Source organism: Echeneis naucrates, chromosome 10 (genome assembly GCF_900963305.1).
Source record: "Echeneis naucrates chromosome 10, fEcheNa1.1, whole genome shotgun sequence".
Lineage (NCBI taxonomy): Eukaryota > Metazoa > Chordata > Actinopteri > Carangiformes > Echeneidae > Echeneis > Echeneis naucrates.
In genome coordinates, this window is record NC_042520.1 from 8311270 (window position 1) to 8333362 (window position 22093).

The following is a 22093-nucleotide window of genomic DNA, read 5'->3' on the forward strand; positions in this document are numbered from 1 at the left end:
TTACATACAAGTCATCATCATACTAGTTACTGCACAATTTGGCAGAGAGAGAAATGGTGTGCAGATAGACAAAAAATGTGGTTTCATTTGAAAATGAATATGCCTTTATGTCTTATTTGCCCTTATTTTGCCAGTTAATTTCTCAATAAAACAAATAAACGGCAACAAAAAAACCTTCTAATTTGCCAGTAAAAGGGAAAAAGACAATCTGGAGATTTACCTTTGTTCTGGACACCCATTGAGATGAAAAACTCACCCATCATCTTGAATCCCTTCACGACTGAGGGGAGCGGTGAAAGGAGGGGAGGAGGACGGGGCAGAGGTTTGGGCCTGGGAGTGTCTGGATCTAATACTGGTTGGAGTGAGTAGGCATTTGTATGCTGTCCTCAGTCAACGTACTTACTGTAACAAGGAGTCTGCTGTGTTCACTTCTGATTTCTCCCTACTATTTTCTTTTCTTGATACTAATTTGAGTCATAAGGTAGCCCTGATGTAAACTACCAATTGAAAAATAATAATGATAATAAAAAAAAAAAAAAAAAACTTAAAAATGACACAGGCGCAAAACAAAGTGGGATCAAATCTAATTTCCCATAAATCAGATGAACAACAGAAATGAATCAAAGTGTACCAACCTCTGCTTGTTTGTGCCACATGTCCAAGTTCTTGCGTTGAGCTTTGGAGAAATGGTCCCATGCCTTTTGTTTGGAGGCAGCTTGGAATACAGACACAATCTGTTCAACTGTGGCGGGATGCAGGGAAGGACCAGAGATCATCCAGAGACAGAGAGAGAGAAAGACAGAGGGCAGGTGGGAAGGAGCAGAGGAGTGAGAAAGTGGAGTCAACTAATGATGTAAAGAAATGTGTGTGTGTGCGTGTGTGTGCACATGTTCTTATATGTGTGTGCAAGCGTGTGATCTACTTACCAAATGATGCCAGTGCATCATGTTGTGGATAGTTAGTCATGTAGTTCCCACACGCAAAACTCGACTTCATTAAACCATCCATTCTTCCAAAACACGTAAATTATATATGATACACTAGTTGATACGGAATTAATAAAACCCTCCAACACTGTAGCTCCTACTTGATGTTGTCCAGCCTGGCTGATGCTGCAGTTATGATTTATAACTTATATTTCAGGACCAGTGTATGGGATGAACATTAATGACTTAAATGTTCCTCTGACATTTAACTTAAGTGTCGTCATGAGGTTGAGATGTTTGGTTTTGAGTGTCTCGATGACTTATAGAACCAATTACAATTGTTTGGAAGAAATAATCATGTCCTTCTCAGGATAATTTTCATGAACTTCATCAATCCAAATACTTTTTAATTAGTCACATTCATCTAGCCTTTATGCACAATTAAATATCTAATGATATTAATCATATAGAGCCTTGGTCGAATTTTATGGCACATTTGTTGGGATAATTTCTTGTTTAACAAGTCTGTGAAAGTGGTAAACACTCTTCAAGTCTTGTTTAATATTCATCTAACAAGGGAAATTTGGCTGTGCAACTGGAAGCAGCCAAAAATGAAATCAGGGACAGCTTATTGAAGTAGCAGTTAGTTTCCTGACGCAGCTTTTCAAACTCTTTTAGAAAAATAACCATTGTCAGCTTTAAGCCCTGAAAATTATATCTCCAGCAAACATGTAACAAAATGACCCACTGGACTGTGCAGAACAAGCCTTTTTTTTGGGGGTCAGTGTGTTTTATTAGGATCACACCTTTACACTAACGGGTTTCCACTGGCCCACTATGTGATGTGGATGATGACACTTGGTCTGAGTCACATGTTCATTCTTAGCTGGAGTGTATTGACACAGTCATTCCCCTCTCAACTATCTATATCTTGTCATGTGGGTGGTCATGGTGGAATGTATGAGTGGTCTGTCTATCCAAGAGGTCCTAATGTATAGCAGAGGGGCCAGTCAATAGGACCACCAGCCAAGGGTGTGTGTGTGTGTGTGTGTGTGTGTGTGTCCTGAACAGGAGAGATAGAACACTACAGGGATCAATAGTTTCTTCCCAGCACTCGGTAATGTGATGGCACACATTGATGGTGAAGGCAGAGAACAAGGGAACAATACAGACCTGCAGGACTGTCAGCTGACATTCAAGAGGCCAAATGGAAACTTTTCAGCAAGGTGGAGAAGACTTTTTTTCTAAAGAGGCAAAATGCTTCTGATTCTTCTGAGTGTATCTCTTTATGTTTTTAACACACACAATTAATTCCTGCTGTGAGGTGGTGAGCAGCATTGGATTCATACACTAATATCTGAAAACCAGAGCACATAAAATTATAAACCATCTGCTACTAGGGATTAAATAAGAATATTTCTTGTGTGTTTTTTGGGGGGCTTTGATGTGACATTTTCATTTATACATAAAACTAGACAACCATATGAGCTGAATGTAGTTGGTATGGACAGAGAGGTGCTCCCAGGTAAAACCTTCTCTCTGTCTTATCATAGATGTGAACAGTAATCCACCAAGAGGAAGACAAAGTAGGACAGTATTTGTAGGGACTGGACTCTGTAAGAGCTACACAAAAGCAGCAACTGGATCTGTCTGAGTTGATGCTCCATCTGTTATCTGAAAGACTTCTTCACTTCTAAGTGTAGTGTCTTTAGCGGCCTTTAGCTGCAAATCTCTTAGAGATACCCTGACCTGGACAAAGACTCTTCACAAACATACAGGCTGAAATGATACATGATGGCAAGGACAGCAAATCTGCCACTGTCTCTCTCTGTGGCTTATACAATACAAACACTCAACCCACATTTATCCTGTTTATCTTCAGCATGTATAAATATGAAAGATGCCGAAGGTGCGCTCTGTGGGAGCAGTGTAATTTGCTTTTGGCCTTGAATCAACTTCAATGAATTGGCATGCATCTGTTGTATTCGTGCAATAAATGTATTGAACTACCTACTATATTCATCTGAAGGCAAACTGAATAATATTTACCTCCAATCTTCTGTTCAGCATTGAACCAAAATGTTTATACGTACAAGTTTAAGATATTTTAGAATTTGGAAACAATGAAATGCCAGGGGGCCATCAGTGAATTCCCAGCGTTTTAAAGTGATATGAAGGATAACGTGCTTAGGAAAGATATCAAACTTACCTTTAAGAAGTGCACCAAAAAACAAATAAGCACCAAACAAGATGACCCCCCCCCCCCCACCACCAAAAAATAAAAAATAAAAATAAAAATAAAAATACACAAAACCGATTGCTTGGATATTTACAATACTGTTCACCCATGCTCTGCGCATCGTGAGACTTAATGGACAGCTGCAGACAGTATATTACTTACTTTTCAGTAGATCCCAGTACTGCCGACACAGTTTTACCTTTGCCAAACTGTATAATGCACCGTTACCTATGATATCTTAATGCGGTGTGTATGGTCCTAAAATAGGGATATTTACACTGAACCAGGAACTCTGCCAGGAAAGGAATGGACTCATCCATAACACACCCTTCTCCACAGACACTGTATGAAATGGAGTATGTTAGTGGTTAACTTATCCTTTTAGTATGATCTTCCACTTCATCTTTGGACCCCTTCTAAGATTATTTACAGTGTATATTATATATATGTGTGATCAATGTAAGACTCACATTGAGCCAGTATCCCTGCAAGTGCAGTCTTGAACTTTTCTTTGGCCTCCTCCATTTCCTTCTCATGCTGACTCTTCTCACTCATCAGTCGTCGAATGTGGCTGTTGGAGGACTGGATCATGGAATAGAAGTTGTTGGCATTCCTGCGGTTGACTTCACCTCGCTCCAACCAGGTCAGGAGCACGCGTACTGCTTCAGGAAACTTACCATCATCTAGCAAAGAAGTGATCAGATGGAGAAAGCAGAGTCAGATTCCATATGGGTAAGTAAAATAAAGTACTTCCCGTTCAGTCCGAGGACACTTATGGTGATGCAAGCAATAGCTGATGTGCTGAAAACAACTATAAATTTAAGTAAGCCAAATATGTAAAAGGCATGCATATATATATATATTTGGCTTATGAGTGACCAGTAAAAATGTAAAATGAGATTTAATGTGAACACAGTGACATCAAAAAATGAAAAACAACAATTAAGAGAAGAAGCATGAAGGAACAAAGAGCAAGCTGTGATACTGAATGAAAGAAGAAAAAACAAGAACCCCCCAAAAAAAAAAAAAAAAAAAAAAAAAAGGTTTTCTTCTCAATGAATGGATATACACTTTGAAATACCTTTCCTATTGTGTATCCTAATGACATTTCCATAACATTAAGGAAAAAAAGCAAGGAAGCACTGCAACCATTTCAGTGCTGGTTTGGGTGAAATGTTTCACTGTGAGGTGACTGGAATCAAAATTAGTAACTGGTTTTGTAGTAATGGAATATTACTGACTCTGAAAAAGGTTCCTTTTTTCCTCTGGATAGAAAAGAATAACCTAAATCTGCAGCAAATAACCAGAATTCGAGTTTCACAGTAGCCCACAATGATCAGAGACAAATCTTTGGCTAAAATGACACTGTGTTAGGTCCTTACATCCAGACCCAAGAAAGGAACAGCTGAAAAAGATGAGCACAGATGGCAAAAGTCACAGCCATTTTGTTAGTGAGAAACTGTGACGGCGGCCTGAAAGTCTCACTGCTCTTTAGAGAAACAAGTTTATTGTGCAGGAAAGTCCACAGAATGCTGAAAAAAGATGAAAAGTAAAGTAGGGTGGAGAAAATAGGCGTGATAGGTAGAGAGAGACAGAGGACAAAGGACAAGAAATGCAACAAGGATGTGCTGAGGGGAGAGTAAACTGATGTCCTCTGTGTAATGTCATTGGAAAACATATCCACTGAATCTGTTAGAACATCGAAGAATTGTTTGTTCCTATAATGCCATGACCTCCACTGGGAACCCCCATGTAGTTCCCACACATTCACATCTGATCTTCTCTCTTATCTCCTACGTTGTTAATGAGTGCTTTTAAACACCCTCGGGATGAATAAACAAAATCTGTGCATCAAAGTTTGACTTCTTTCTTCTCTGTCTCAGTTTGTGCTTTGGCATCAAGCATGCAGTACCACTATTCATGTTTCACTTTGCCATATCAACCAACCTTTGATCTTGTCTCCCAGTTGGCTGCACTCGTGCTCTGAGTAATGGACGATGGGAGGGGGGGAGGGCGGCCGGAGGCGATCCTCCTCCATCTTGCGCCTGTGCCTCTCCTCCCTGGCCAACATTCGCTGGCGACACTCCCACTCATAGAGGTCATCTCTGGCCTGGGCAAAGTCCACGTGAAGACGACCAGTGTCTTTTTTGTCTGTGCTGGAGCCCAAACGGATACGATAACCTTGGCAGACAAAAGGGGGGGAAAAAAAAAAACAAAACACAAAATGAAAGTCTTAAAACCAATTGAAGGAGGGAGAAGAAAGGGATAAGCAAATATAATGGGAGACCTTAACAACTTGAGTGACTTGATCTGTCTTTCTAATTTGGAGGAAATTTCGTTCCACTTGAAGTGTGTCTCACTTTTCTGCCGCACTTGCTCCCTGATGGTGTACTCATAATGGTCAAGTGGACAATAACATGAATGTTACCTACCTAACAGAAATGATGACCTCTACAGTCAAGTGCATAATGGCCCTGTTTGGTTGACATACACAGTGTACTCCCTATAACTGTACTGACAGGAGTACCTGAACTCAGGCAGAGCAATCTATGATTGGCACTTTGGCTGTTTAGTGTAGTGTCAGTAAGCAGGTGGATATGCACGCAGCAAGAGAGTCTGGTAGGGACATGAGAGACTTATGACACTATTAGAGGGACTGAATTTGAAACATTGAGTAATGTGATGTCTGCCTCAGGATGAAATCCAATCTTTTTTGTGATCTATAACTGTTAATTAGGCCTAATCATCAGGTCAAATTTGAATGCAATCAATACTTTGGTGTGTCTGCGGGAGCTTAATCCTGCTAAATTAATGACAGTCCCATCTGCTCCAACTGCACTTTGAAACTGTGTTTCATGCTCACAGAGCGTGCAGAGTTGTAGTCCTGTTGTTTAATATTTCAGAGCAGAGAGCAACAAAAAAGAGAGAGACGGAGGGAAGATGGTGTCACGAGGAAGTCAAGGCCATGTGGTTTCCACCTTGGTCCACGACAGAACTGCAATGCCAGAATGCTTCTAATTTTGACACCTCTCCTCTCCTTCCCTTCAACTTAACCATCATTTTTATGCTCTGCTCAGTGACTTGGTTAAATATACAACATTTCTCACAGAATTGAAAAAAAACAAACAAACAAACAAACAAACATTTTTTTTAATACAAAGGAAAAGCAAGCCTGGTGGTATAAATTTGATCCAACTGAATAGCAACATAGCAAAATGGCAGCATGAGACAGAATAGATAACCCAAAGAGCTCAAGTGTGTAGGGTTTCTTTCAATCTTCCATTTTTATTTGGAGCAGTTTCACAGATAACAGAGAAAAATGACTGCTCTTTCATTGGAGTCAACCTGTCCATCCCCTCTCCCTCGGTCCTCAACAATCCACATTCAGCTTGTTGGACCACTTGAAGAATTTTGTACTGTTGCTGTAGTTGTGTTGTTGGTTAAGAAGTCATGTATCCTTTAATCAATACATCAGAAAAACTTTGGGAGTGTAATTACTTCTCTAGTGGCACTGGAAGACCACAAACTCCCTCATTATCCCCTCTGCTGCTAACCACTACCCTCTTATACCCACTCTTTCCTCCTCTGAGTTTCCTCTGATGACTTGTTGTGTTCTGAAGTGAAATCTTGCCCTTTTTGATTTAATTTGGCTGAAATGATCAGACAGTGTTCAGTGTCTGTTTGTGTGCAGATGTGATTGTGTGCTCTTGCTGAATAGAGTAATGATGTTCTCATTAGAGAAGAAGGGAGGCTGTAGCAGATCCCAGCACACAGAAAAAAACAAAAACAAAAACAAAAACATGCACAGGTTTGGGGGACTCTGCTTCAGGCTCCCAATCCACTACTACGTCAATATTTCATGTGTGAAGCTCTCAGTGTGCCATGCTGGGTCGCGGGTTTACAGGGGGTATGAGTGTGTGCATGTGCATGAGGGTAGACAACACAGCTCTGTCATCCAGCTACTACGTGAACCTCTGCACATCTCACCCTGAGAACAGAGGCAGACGAAATGACAAGCACATTAATGAACAAACAGAAATGCTAATTAAAGCAGATAATGACAAACATAAGTCCTAAGGCCAGCTGCGTTCGATTCAATTGTTGGCCGGATATGACTGGCTTGGCTTTTAAAGTAGGAATATGGGGCCTGCACAGAGAGATTTAAGACATCTGGGCTCTGAACACTTCTGTGAAAATTAAGATAAGAAACAATATGCTTCCATCAGATAAGGTGCTACTTTTTAGATTCAACAGCCATTTCTATCTCTTTTAGCTTGAGGATCTGACTGTTTTCAACAACTATGACTGTACATATTGTCTTTGGTTATAGTTTACACAACATTTGTTGGAGAAGCCGCTGGTTCTGTTTTCCCCATTTTCCCCTCCTCTGAATTCCCATTAAAAATGCTCTTTTCTTGAACTGTTTCACATCAAAACACTGGAATATTCTGAATAATTTAATGACCCTTGGTGGTACCATAGACACTTTTAATTCACTAATTTAAACTTACTTCTGAAAAACCAAATTTCTTTTTTGTAGGTTTCGGAGGTGGAGATAAAACAATGCCCACGAGCCACCGCTGCTGTTGTTATGGAGAGGAATTAAAACATTTGATCTGCCACAGCATGATCATCCAAAATTTACCCAGGAAGGTGAAAGGTAATGCCTCAAACTTTTTCAACAAGCAGATCTTCTCTCGCACAGTAATTTCACGACCATTTTCAGTTCTCCAGTTATAAGTCACATTACGGTGTCTCTGGGGAAATTAAATAGGGCTTTGTTTGCTGATGCCCACTTTACTTGCTGGACTTTGTCAAAGTAAAACTTTAACACAGTACACTTAAATACCACACAAAAAAGCAGCTGACACAATGAATGAGACTCAAAGTTTGGAGCTTACCTGACAGGAAGAGAGCCTTGTCAACAGTGAACTCCTCAGCAAATCGGATATGGCAGAAGTTCTTTTTACTCTTGCGTATGGCAGTGATGTCACCGCACTGTCCGAAGACCTCCATGATCAGCTGCTCGTTGGCGTTCTCTGGCAGACCCCCGACAAACACAGTCTTACACCCTGGAGGCCGCTCTCTTGTGGCCGGAGGAGGGAGATCTAAGCAGATGTCATGGAGCAAAGGAGAGATGATATTAAGAGCGGGCTTGGAGAAAATGTATTTAAAGATGAAAAGGCAAACACTTGCATTTCTATAATGATAACAAAGCTTAAGTCCACACAATGCACACAGCTGAACAAGGACATCTAAGCCTGGTTTGAGAATAATCATTCTTTTTAAAAAATCTGAAGAAAATAAATCTACTGGCAAGAACATACTGTTTTGATTATAGGCCATTCCTGCTGAACTGAGGAGCGGATCTGATTTGATGACTTTTGTTTTGACTCAAAAATAAATGTGAAAGTGGATCTCCACAAACTGCAACAAGGAGATGCATTGCTGTTCTCATCCAAAAGAAATGTCATAATATACAGAAACAATATATAAAAAAAATAAATCCCACAAAGACCCTAAGGTCAGACTCTATATTCAAGGGGAGAAGAATGAGGCCGGGTCAAACCAATTCTCTCTATAATACGATCAAAGACACACCACATTCTGCAGCTTGATGCTACAAAATTCAATTAACTCGTATTTAAAACATAGCACTTGTGACCTAAAAAATTATAAAGCTTAATGCATGAATAATGATAACTTGCAGCAATATGCTATGATCATTTTTTGTTAGATAAATGCTAATATCCAACGATTCCGTGCATGAAAATGAAATCCTTTTGGCTACAAAGTGATTGCGAATCCTCTCATGTGGAAGGTCTCCTGCACTGTGGAAATCACTTATTCAAAACAGATGAATGTCGACTGATCTTATCTCCAATAGATCAGGTTTCTTATTAAGGATAAATATGATTAGTGGGGTTGATGAGGAGTGAACGAGCTAATCAGTAGAACGCTGAGCATGATGTGTTTCCGGGTGTGTAGGAGAAAGGCCTCACCATGACCACCACAGACCCTGACGGTGAAAACACCTGGGGTTGACCTTGGTTTGGTATCAGAGGTGCATCAGGACAGCTTTAGTGATCCACACTCAGGAAAGAACTCTGGATGTCTTTAGGTCTTCACGTATGATCAGAAAAAAGGGCTTGAAGACGAAGCATTTGTTTGGTGCAGTGATAGTGGTTGCACCAAAACTTTTGATATATTTGCTAATAACGTCTGGAGAGTTTTACTTCTACATAACCATCTGTCTTTTGCATCCAAATAAAGCGACTGATTATTTGAAAATTCGATGGCTGCGCTGTGAACTCTGCTGCGTTCGTTCCAACCTTCTCCTGCAGCACAACAGCTGAGTGGTGAAACAGAATGAGATCAGGATACAAACAACTAAACTAAATGACATTTCTAAGCAAGATGGCTGCTTTATGCTTTTATTCACATTCTGCTGATGTGCTCCTAAAAAGATAATAGTAAGGGATTGGTTTGATAACTTGAATGGGATTAAATCTGTTATGAGCAATACTAAACTGCACATTTGAAATAGTTTCTTTGAGTGTTTCTTCGGTTTAATATATAGTTGGCAAATAAATGCTATGGTCAGCTTCCAAGACAATAGGCTCCTAGATACACTCATCTGAACATTTTAAGACTGTCTCTTTGTGGTCCTTTGAGGGGTTTTTAAAATCTCTTTATGGCCATTTTGCATTGTTGGCGTCTCTTTGGGGTCATCCTATGGTGACGTTGCGTCTCTTTGTAGTCGTTTTTATGTGTCTGTTTTTTGTTTTTTTTTATCTCCTTTCATCTACTGTTTTACCTCATCAGAGTGTGGAGAGTAAGCTATTCACGATTTCGTGATTGAATTACAATAAATACATGATTTGATACAATATGTGAAAGCCTTTGACAACAGTCTGAGTGACTGGATTTTTATGCAAATAAAATAAGCACATGGCAGAGTCCGGCGGAGTGATGATGGAGGGAGCAGATTTTGCAGATTGCTCATTACGTGTGGATGCCAGAGAGTTAAAAAAATAACATTTGTCTAAATGCTGAATATGTTATGTGTGAGTGAGCGAGCTTGTGAGTATCAATGAAAGCATTACTTCATGGATATAACTTTTAAAATGCAGGAAGAGAAATTTAAGAAAAAGGGGATGCAGGTCAATAAAAGGTCTGCAGCAGAAAAAAAAGGCCCCTGAATGAAGAGGAAGACACAACAGGATGACAGCAGACTGAGAACTGTAATGAATTTAGGTTAGAATATTTTGCCCAACTGCTTTGGATATAACCACAGTCAATATTTGAAAGAAAAAAAAAAACAAAACAACAAACATGTTCATACAACAAACTACCTCAAAATGACAACAAAATTGAAGACGTCATTTCTATTCCACAACATACTTATTTACATTTAAAATCTTGGGAAATTAGTACTGCCTTTACTGTATTTTTATATGTTAAACATCTTTAGCTGCCTGTTTGATGTGCTTTTATTTTGGCATGTTACTTCGGACAAATATGGAGGTTGCGGTAACACGCTGGCTGATTCTCACTCTAACCTGTCCCACAGGTCTGCTGTCGGAGCGGCCACCCACTGGTCTGTTTCTCTAACACAAGTCATCACCATCCATCACCTGGACAGGGCTAAGCACCTTTTTATAGTTGGAGGGGGTGCAACAAGAAGGAGGCTCCAACCTCTGAGGACCGTTATTCAGAAAATAAACTACATTTACACACACACTAGTAAACACACACAAACAAATAATAAGCATTAACCTGTATTCACAAAGATTTATCACAGGGACAGACTGCTTTATTAGCTCATTCTAACCCGATGATGGCCCATCTGTGTCTATTGGTGTCCTGGATGACTGCTTTATTCTTTTTCTTTTATCATTTACTTTTATATTATCTAAACAGCTATCTATTAAAACTATTCAAGTTAATCAAAAGATAAAAAGGATATTTGAATTAGAAAAAAATAACTTATCCACAATAAATCAATTAAAAACCCCCCCAACATATTTTCATTTAAAAAAGAAATGCACTTCCACCAATCACACATTTCTCTGCATTCAAACACATTTGTGTGCATAGTAACAGTGTTACACCAGTAGTTATTTCAAATATGTATTTTCCATCTATCCCTTAAAGGTAATTATGAAATATCTTTCTGCCTTTCAGAAGTGTCAAAGAGTAAGACAGTCTTTGCAAATCATTGAGAGAAAAAAAAAGAGAAAGATATTACACCATTCCTGCAATAGATGTGTGAGTGCGGAGAATAGACAGGGAAGTAGGTGAACGAGAGGTCAAACTGAATAGAGAAGGTTTGACTGAAGAAGAAGGATAAAGATGCAACGAGAAAAGCTTTTGATCTGCAACAATGGTGACATTGTGAGTCTTTTTCAAGCAAATATAATGTAACAGTATTCTCTCCCCACTTTCCTACCAATGTAGACTTTTTTTCAGCTTTAACCATTGATCTAACAAAAGAACACATGATGGTATTTTTATTTTAAAGGCCACTGATTTGGGCAAACACAGAAAAACAATAATATAAGCTGTGAATTTCATTGTACACAGAAACTTAATGTAGGCTGCATGTTGCTATACAGTCTGTAGAGCAAACAATTCATCGCTTGACTAGAAAATACACATTACATTTATGAATACATTAAAATAATCTTCAGCTGCTGACTGTGAACACAATGCATAGATTTTTCATTGTTTTCATTTTTGTATCCAAAGACAGTGCTGACAGTAAAAGGTCTTAGATAACCATGCCTCTCAATCATCATCCTCTCTTCCTATATCCCAATCACTCCAATCATCCTCAGAGTGACACCCCTCATTGAGACATATGCTGCAGTGATCCTCAGCAATAACCCTGAACGACTACTTCTGAATCCTTCGGTGTGAGAGGCCTTGTCAACCTTTTTATATGTAAGAATGCGTTGTGACCAATTACTTCATGAAGTGCTCATTTCCAGTAAATTCTAAAGAATTTTTATCTGGCAGGTATCTGTGCACAAATTGAGAGAGGCGATTTTATCGGCTTTGTTGCCCTGAGAAAGAGCAGCAAGATATTCTTTGCAGCAATCAATTTTCAACCAGTTTCTGCAGGTCCAGGTTGGATTGTCTGCAGAGGTTTCCATGCCTATCTTCAGTGTCCTCTCCAGCCATGTCCTTTTGTTCCCTGGAGAGGATCTTTTCTATTACTATTTGTGATCAGTTTATGGGGGATTTCAGACACTACAGCCTTTTATCAGTCAATTCTGAGTTTTCTTTCAGTTGGAAATGACCAGAATCCCTCCACAGGGCAGGCGTTCAGGAAGCATGCTGAGCACCATAACTGGCTTCTTCCAGTGTAAGAGAGCCGCAGTTCTCATGTGAGCTCTTTGTGGATATAGAAGTCTTACATCACATTCCTCAAGTTGAACTCAGACACCAACAAAGGAAACTCATTGAAGCCACTTAAATCTGCTATCTCAGTCTTCCAGTCACGACCCAAAAACTGCTACCGCTTGTGATTCCTGGGTTGGGTTTGGCTCAATTAGTAAATGAAGAGCTTTGTCTTAAAGTTTATCTCCCTTCTTACAAACAATATTCAGTAAAAGAATAAAACATCCTTCACTGCCATGCTACATCAGATTTTTTACTCTCAGTATTTCTATAACATTTTCAGAGTGGTAATAGACAGTTAAAAAACATAGATATTTATAAATCAAAACTGAAGCAGGAGAACTAGAGACAGACATGCACATCACTTGGGAGCCATAAAAGACTTTGCCTGGCCTATATGGTGGTCATCCAGGACCCGAAAACAGACAAGATCAGTAACGTTTCCCTTAAACCTGATTTGTGAAGGCCTTCATTTGTGACATTTGCTCCCAAACCAAGCCAGATTTGAAGTTGCTCTCACCACAATACAGGCTGGACGTCACAGTCGAATCAAGTCAAGAGAGCATTCCTGACACCATGCAGAAATGTATTCCAGAGGTACCCGTGGTTGAAACTCTCTTTACCTCTACAAAGCATAGAGAGTCTGTCCATGAAAATTAGATTTATTGATAAGCCACAGCCCTGCCAGACACACCAATTCCTACAGCATTTAGCTTTACCTCAGTGGCGATCAACTTGACTTGGGAAATGCTCCCGGGAACAACTCAGAGGGTCACAGTCCACCACGCTGAGGAATTCTCTGGGGGCAAAACTCACCCATGTTGACAGCTTACACAGTTGACTTTCATGAGCAGAATCAAGCCTAGATAGTTTTCTTCAGCTCTCTGCCTACTCAAATAAACTTGGCTAGCAGATTAACAGGTGGCAGGCAGAGAGATGGGCTCTAAAGGGCAAATTAAGAGTAACTGGGAGAGAGCAGGAAAGCAGCAGAGTAGAAGTTAGTAGCATTAGTTAGCACTGTTGTCCAACAACAAGAAGGTTGCGGGTTTGGTTCCTGGCCTGGGCCTTTCTGTGTTGAGTTTGCATGTTCTCCCCGTGCCTGTGTGGGTTTCCTCTGGGGTCTCCGGTTAATTCCCATCCTTCCAAAGACGTGCATGTTTAGTTAATTGTTGACACTAAATTGTCCGTAGGTCTGACTCACACATATTAACCACAACATCTATTTTGCAGTTGCATACCAGGCCCCACACAGAACAAAAAAAAAAAACAAAACAAAACAAAAAAACAATTCTACTTGTGCTGCAGTGTGATCGTGATAGGCTTCAAAGTTGTTGGGAAAATTCTTGAAAAGGTGATCCCTCACTCAGCCTCAGGGTTAAAAGTGCCCCTAGCACAGTAGCTCATTTCTCTGCCTTGGTTCCTGAGGGCTAGCTAGAAAGATGTACTGAAGTCACACTTTTAATCAGCTTTTCTTCCTGCACCACTTTGTGGCAAAGATATCTGATACACAAGTTCTCCTTAAGAACAGATTTATGAGCGTGCTTGAGTTTCCTGAGGTGATGGTGAAATACATACAATCAACAGGTTGCACAGCACACCTGTGGTGAGATGACAAATTGACTGCCATGGAAATTTACAATTTCTTGTGTGCGCACAAGAAAAGATTATGAAATTATTTTATGATGATATTTTGAACAAAAATACAACTTGGACCCAAATATTAATCACTTTTTAAGACAATAGCAGGCAGATCTGACAGATGAATCAATACAAAAATATTAAGGAAATAATTGCAATATAACCATTTGAAGAGGAATAGGTGGGGTAAAGGTGAGGTAAAGGTGGTGGCTCTGGTGGAAACTGTTATTGAATTAGCATAATATTTTGTCTTACTGGGATTTGGGGGGAAGAGCGTGCAGCTCTTGCAGTGGATGATCTCCTTGACAGCTGGTACATCCTGGGAGAGCGGTGCAGGCACGATACCAAGGCCAGGCATCATGGGGTTCATGGAGGTAATCCCAGCCATCATGCCGAGGTTGGGGTCAAAATCTGAAGGCAAAGAGGAAATATGATTGGGATGGGTTAGAAGTAACACAAATATCATTCAAACACTTGTGTACAGAGTGATTCTGCTTTCTGCTGTCCACACCAGTGACGGACCAACCATTCATGAATACGTCAGCTGGTAAACAACAAGCACATTTAAAAAAGTTTAGAATGAGTCTCTCTCTGTCACTCCAGCTCGTTGAGCTGTGACTTTCAAGAGAATGTACACAGTTGTGTCTAAAAGTGACATGAGAAACTTTTTATTTATATGTATTTATACTGCAGCTGCACAACCACACACAACATACTGGCATCCTCAGCCACCACATGTGCTTTTAAGCACAAGCGTCCCAGTATGGAGCTTTTTGAAATGGAAATGACACCGGCCTCCAGTATGTGCCTTAACATCACCTGCAAGGGATTTGGAATTGCCAGTTAGGCTGCAGGATGTCTAATGTTTATGCAACAGTGTATGTGCATGCAGGAGCACTGCTCACTAAAACAAATCCTTCACTAGAAATTATACACACGCTGTAATAGACTAGACGGATAACAAAATCAATGTGACACACAAGCTTAAAACCATTTTATGGATGGTGCCATTTGCTGTGACAGATGATGAGATGAACACCACGAAATTCATAATAAAAACAAGCAACGCAATGGTAAGTAGATAGTTGGGGGAGGAGTGTTTATATCGAACTGAATGATTTCATTTTCCCTAACTTGCTTGTTCCGTTGTTGATTGGAAAGTATTAAATATATAAATAAAATAAACCTCAAATAAAGACTGTAAAGAAATTGATTAAACAGATTTTAGAATTTTACACAATTTAAGCTTTTCGGTGTCCATAATGGTGAATTTTATGCTTTCAATTCAGATTTTTTGTGAATTAAACTTTTAATGCTTGAAGATTCAGACAGTAAATTTATTATAATGATTACATTTTTGAGTCTCCTCTGATGAATATTTCAGCTGTGAATGTTGTGATCCTCAAGCGCAACACCCAATGAGGGAGAAATTGTATTTACTGTTCTACAGTATACACCATTACCAGGAAACGGACAGCATTTCCTTAGTCCTTCCTTAGTCTACTCTAAGAGAGACAATGGATGAATTCAATGACACCCAGTGAAGGAGAATCGAGAAATTTGCACGCTAAATAAGACTGGCAATAGGTCCCTGGAGCAGGAGAGGCTGTAATAAATATGGTGGAATGATAAAACTGGCTAAAGGACAAAAATGAGGAGGGCAGAAAGAGATAACTGTTCAAAAAGAAGGAAAAAAACCAAACCTCAGCCAGACAAGCTACATTAAAGGGAGATGGATGGAAAATACATGTCTATTGATGACCTCACTGTCAGTCTCTAACCAGGAGTCAGAGTGAGGGGAAACAGGCGATAAGAGGGTCCTGTGTTGCCAGGCGATTGATGACTTCTTCTGTACATTAAGGTGAAGGAAAGGAAGATGGATAGCAGAGTGGATGATAAAAAAAAAACTGTGGAGGTTGGTGCAATAGCCAGCCTGCATACCAAACACTGCATATTAGAGCACTGCCGAAACAAAAGTATATTCCAGGACTGTGTTCATTATGGTAGGAGGTTGCCCTACAGGCAAAAACATTGTAAAAATATCTTGGAATATTTCTGGAATTCATTCTCCTTTCTTCTGCCCAGCCAATACTCAACTGTTCCAGATGTAAAATAAGGGTGAGTTCATATGTTGCATATGGATGCAAAGAGAAGAATTTGATTTCCGCACAGCCTGGTCACGTCAGGGTCATTTCACTGTCTCTGACTGTCCCGATGGAGTGTGTTGGTGATTGTTTGTCTATTTATCCTTGTCCATTAAGAGTTTGAAACCTGAGGTAAGCATGCTGCAGAAATTTGCTTCTTCGTAAGGATTATGACGAGGACACCGCTGCATAATGACGGTATGAGTCGATGAATGTGTAATACTGTATATTATCTTTGGATTTATCTCAACACTACAAACAGCACTTCATTGCAGAGCAATTTAATCTGTTTAGAAATTCTCTCCATTGTTTTCTCTTGATGTATTTGACTTTTTTGGCTTAAATGTTTAGTGTGATTAGAACTATTTAAGAGTAATTCTGAAAGGGCGCAGTCATAATAATTTCTTGCATTGTTATGAACTATCATGTTAATCAGACAAGAGCTATGCTAAGAGACAAAATTTGACTCCACCACTTTTTAAATCACATCTATGGTAAAAACAAACAAAAAACTAAACAAACCCAACTTCTTTGATAGTAAATTTGTTTTTAAAATTAAAGTGATCAAAAAATGTTAATGAAAATAATTTTAAGCAACATTATGTTGGGAGAAAATTTGCAATTGTTACATTTGTCAAAGAGCAACGGTGGTGGGGAGATCATATAGAGAAAACATAATTTTACTTTGTTACTTTACTTAAAAATTAATATTGAAATGGCATAGACTCCTAGCCTGTATACTGCAATCTCAATGAGAGAGCAGGTCTCTTTGACCCACAAACTCCACAGAGAGATTAAGAAAGCTCAAGCGTACTCCTCAAGAAGAACAACAGAAACCTGGAGCTGGGTCCACCTACACACGACCATGTGATCCTTTTAACGTGCATCTCTATGAGCTTTCGTCTGTCTTCTCTCTAATGTTAGAAAGCAGAATCGCACTAAATCTCACTGCGAACACACAGACACAGAGAGCTGGCCAAAGCTTATTGCAAACATTCTCCTCTATTCTGGCTCTTCTCCACCACACATCTGTGATGTTTAACAATCGATTTCCTCAAGGAACTGGATTGTCCTCAACATCAGCAGGGATCTCATCTGGTGTCACAACACGCGGTACCTGATCAAGAGGTCCCAGCAATGCCTGTACTTCCTGAGGAGACTGTGGAAATTTGGGATGCCATCCCAGATTCTCCAAAACGTCTAAGGAGCATAGTGGAAAGTGTCCTCATCTACTTCATCACTGTCTGGCATGGTAACTGTACTGCCCAGGAAAGGAAGACTCTCCAGCGTGTGATTAAGACTGCACAGTCCATCACAGGAGCTGCAAGACATTTACCAAACCAGGGTCACAAGGAGGGCACACAGTATCATCAGGGACACTACACTGGCAACACAAACTGTTTACACTTAGATACAGAAGCATCAGGTCCAGGACCACAAGACTCTCAAACAGCTTCTTTCCACACGCCATCAGGCTTGTGAACAAGCACATTTTGCACTATACAATGCTGCTTTTATTAAACTACCTCATTGTCAGTTGCACAATTACTTGCTGCTATATTTTGTTGCATTGCACAGTAATGGATATTACTGTTACAGATAGTCTATTTACAATGTTATATTTTCTTACACATCGTCTCTCCACTTTATTTTATTATATTGTATATTACATATATTTACACTTTTTAAATTTCTCTTTTACTTTTATTCTTATCCTCATGCGCATGTTTATAAATAGCCCCCCGCCTTCTGTCCCTCTTATCTCTAAATTCCTCTCTGGTGTTGACAGTAAGAATTTCATTGTGTGGTTTAGTTCTTTGTTTTACTGTGCACATGAAAATAAACATCTTGAATCTTGAATCTGGAGCTGCACATCAATAAGGAGGAGCGATGATTTCCAACAAAAAGAAGTTTTGATTGCATGAAGGCTCCTGGCTATTGATGCCATCCTCCATCCATCCATCCTCCACCTCAGCTCTCCACTCTGAATTGCAGGGTAAACGTTGCTTCTGGCAGTCAGCAGGGAGTGGGAGGGTTGGAGGGGGACATCAGCAGTTGCTGTGAGGCATGCTGGATAATATTCTCTCATGAGGGGAGCTAGCCATGGCACCTGGAACCCTACCAGTGGCAGAAATCTGCCTCAGTCCATATCTGCCAAGACTCTCTGCTTTGCATTTTCATATGAAGATCTCCGACTTCACTTCTCTAAGCCCTTTTCCTCCGGCATGATAGTAAAACCTTCCTTCTTGTTTCATAAAAGTTATTTCATCTCCCGTTCGCCTGCATCTAAATAAGATTTCCTCATGTTTCCTTCTTGCCATCACTCTCGCCTTGATACTCAAATTATCACCAGGAAATCTGGTGCTTAACATCTATCCCACATCTAATATATCTGCCATGATGGACAGCACTGTCTGAAAGTCCCATTTAATTAGCCCCATCACTACTGCTCTATTTCTTTTTTTAACCAGACATACAGTACTGTACATCCAAAGCAACAGTGTCTTTGCCTCTCCACTCTGTCCGCCTACGCTCAGCCAAAAACCTCTGGCATGGTACCAATGCTGCTCGTGAGCACTCAGCAGAAAAGGACACAGAATCCAGTCCAAAGATTGGAAAAACAAAACAAAAAAAGCCTTACGGTGAAGAAAAATGTGTCATCTAATGTATTTCCTGATATTGAGGTGGGCTAATGTGTAGGAATGAGAACATCATGATTCATATTTGTGTGTCTGTGGGCCACTCCTCATTCATATGGGGAACACTGTTTTAATGTGGAATGACACAAAGTCACCAAGTTTTCATATATTCCACCCCAGTTTTTGTTGTCTGTGTCTGTTAGTGTGTACAGTGCTGGAGGGGCTTGTGGTACCTGGGAAGGGGTGAGGATGAGTGGGATGCACAATACAAAGGAAGGTTGTTTATTCAAGGAATGGCCGTCTGTCCCTGGAGCCTGTTCATCTATTCTCCTGGGTGTCTGGAGTTTGTGTGTGCTTTCAAGCATCAGAATGTGCATATAAATTAACACTGATAAACTTGCAAATATGTGTGTGAAAAGTTCTCCGTATGGGTGCGTGTGTATGCATTTGTTTGTGAGCATCTAGTATCTTTTGTCAGTTACACACATCTTTGACTCAAAATGCGTGAAACGCAAACTGGCTGATCAAATCCATTATTGCTGTAAATATAGACATTAATTATTATTAGGGAAGCCCATTACACATGCCTTAGATAATATGCATGTCTCAGCTGCTGTGTGGGAAAATGCACTTGTATTTCAAGGTTAGGCGAAACAGAAAAATATCTACTACCTTCACGAGTCTTTATCACTAATTGGTGGTTTCTTATTTCAGGGCTCTGGATTCCAATCTCAATCTTTTCCATTTGCATACATGGGACAGACAGGATATTTGTAATCCCGCTCAATATCTTGTAATTCAGAACAATCCCAGTCTTATGATCTCAATGCTAAAGAATGACACTCAATTCATGCCTGTGTAGCCAGGTAGTTATGGAACAGTTTAAATTTGAGGCAAATATAATGAACAGTAAGATATTTCTTGTATATACATCACTGTGGACAAAAAGAGGTAGATATTTTTCAAACTTTTATTGAGCTGTTTCAGAAAGGAAGCGAACTCTTAGTGCTGTCTTTGGATCAGGGCTGACTGTGCCGAGGTACTGCCTACACACTCAATACATACAGGCAAGTGTCTTGGATTCTAAAAAAATATCTTGGTAGGTCTGTAGGTATTTTCAGAGATATAGAGAGGAGGAACTCGATAGCTGTACATCTGGTTTTGCTTTGGGTCTGGATGTGCTAGAGAAAACAATGATCAACGTTGGGGAAATACATAGTGATCACTCCTGGAATAGGATATTCTCTCCGTCTCCGTCATGTCCAAGATGCAAAAACCAGATGTTGATTCCTCCTGTTACTGCTGGAATCTTTTCTCCATTCCCACAGATACTGTAACTATGAATCTGGAATTTTACTTTGCTGATTTGAAGCTTGTTAACCACATGATATGACTCATCTGTGTCATGTTCATGGCAGGACACACTTTTGAGTATCCAAGGAGCCTTTACTTTGCGCTCATAAGATACCTTGAAGCCAGTAAGAGATGTAAACAGGAGGGTCGTTATTGTTAATAATCACACAGACAAAATTGGATCTTCCTGAAACAAAGCCAATGCAATCACACCATTTATATATATTTTTTTACTTAATAATCCTTCAACACATTCAGCTCTACCCTAAAGCCTTGTTTGGTGATCAATACTGCTGGCCACGTGTCCCTGAGGTTCCTGCCCCACTGGTCTGCCCATCAGCCAGTTCTCATTTGTTTCCAGGACTTACATTTCTCTCCTAGGCCTGACTGTCGCCTATATGACCAACTTACCCTTCCCCTTAAGCCTTTACTGACATGGCTTGGCAACTGGGACTGAACGTGATGACAAAGAGTGCTATTGTACACATTCCTTAGATTTACTGAGTTATGGAGGGGATTCTCCAATATTTTCTTCCTGATATCCCTGAATGTTCATCTTCCAAGGGGGTTTGAGCTGGGTCAGAAAGTGCTGCTGGTATTGGGTTATAAAAATCTATACAAATACAAGTCAATTTTATTTTCATGTCACATAAATTACAAATTTTGACCTCATAAGGCAACTTTAACATAATGCACAACAATAATCTAAGAAAACTTGAATGTGGGGAAAGTATTTGTCCTGTTAGTTATGCAACTCCGCATTGTTGCAAAATTCTGCCTGTGACTCTAACAATTTTGTGGCTTCTCAGTGGCTTTTAAAAGCATGAAGGTCTCATTTAAAATGGTCCTCCAGAATACCATTGAATTTTTGTTGAACAGCTCAGTCCCACCAAAGCAGTCCTGTGCTGTTTAAATGCAGCGCTGTTTTTGGATCCGAAATTAAACTCTTAACAAGGGAAAAAAGAAACTTCAGGAAGAGCATGAGAGGAGGGACCCCCCCCCTTCCAGATGGACAGACATGAGATAGATATCGTGTATGCGGAGGAGAGATTAGCGACACCACCATAATAAAACAGTGAAACAGAAAGACAATTTTCAGGAAATAAAGCCCAAGCACAAACACAAACCATAACAATGTCGGAGAAGAATTTCTAGGTCGGTTAAGGCTATACAGTATATACAAACTTGACTCAAGCATGAGTCCAGGCACTTCCTTTGTTATCCAAACACTTCTCAAACATAAACATGTAAAAAAACATCCTAACATACACAACCATTGCCCAGTCCAACTATAAAAATAAAACTCTCATCACTGTAGACGTACAGCAGGCTGCAGAGTTGAAGGCTCTGCCCACAGTGGTCTGTTTATCCAGCTGCCTGTCTGGATAAATCCATTTGGCTGGAGGCAGAGAAAAGACTTTGTGCTGAAGAAATACATGGTAGTCCCACAGTGGATGAAACAGAGGAAAAATCTAACATGTAATGAAAGCATTCAGGCACAGGCAGCCTCTTCTAATGAATGACCGAGAGACGCATAAAAAACCCCACTTAAACCTGCATGAAGGCGATATCCAGGAGATCTGCACAAACACACTGACAGATCAAACAGGAAAGTGCAAAGAGACTGTGAATCCTCCCCTGTTGTTTAGAGGTGAAACAAAAAGGAGACAAAGATGATGTTCAGCAATGATGGAGAATCAATAACTAATCCACCTGGATTGCTTCAAAAGGCATGAAATGCTCTGGTGC

The 22093-nt window shown here is 40.0% G+C and overlaps 1 protein-coding gene across 5 annotated transcripts in view; it reads right to left on the reverse strand.

Annotated features, from left to right (window-relative positions):
- The window catches only part of enox2 (ecto-NOX disulfide-thiol exchanger 2), a 147756-nt gene that overhangs the window by 19589 nt on the left and 106074 nt on the right, over positions 1-22093 (reverse strand). For all 5 annotated transcript variants that reach the window (XM_029512632.1, XM_029512630.1, XM_029512629.1 and 2 more), the window contains 5 exons: positions 14464-14619; positions 8067-8273; positions 5113-5346; positions 3636-3848; positions 636-742 (listed from right to left, as the gene is read on the reverse strand). In XM_029512632.1, the coding sequence (XP_029368492.1) occupies positions 636-742; positions 3636-3848; positions 5113-5346; positions 8067-8273; positions 14464-14619 (917 nt within the window). The remainder of the gene's footprint in view (positions 1-635; positions 743-3635; positions 3849-5112; positions 5347-8066; positions 8274-14463; positions 14620-22093) is intronic.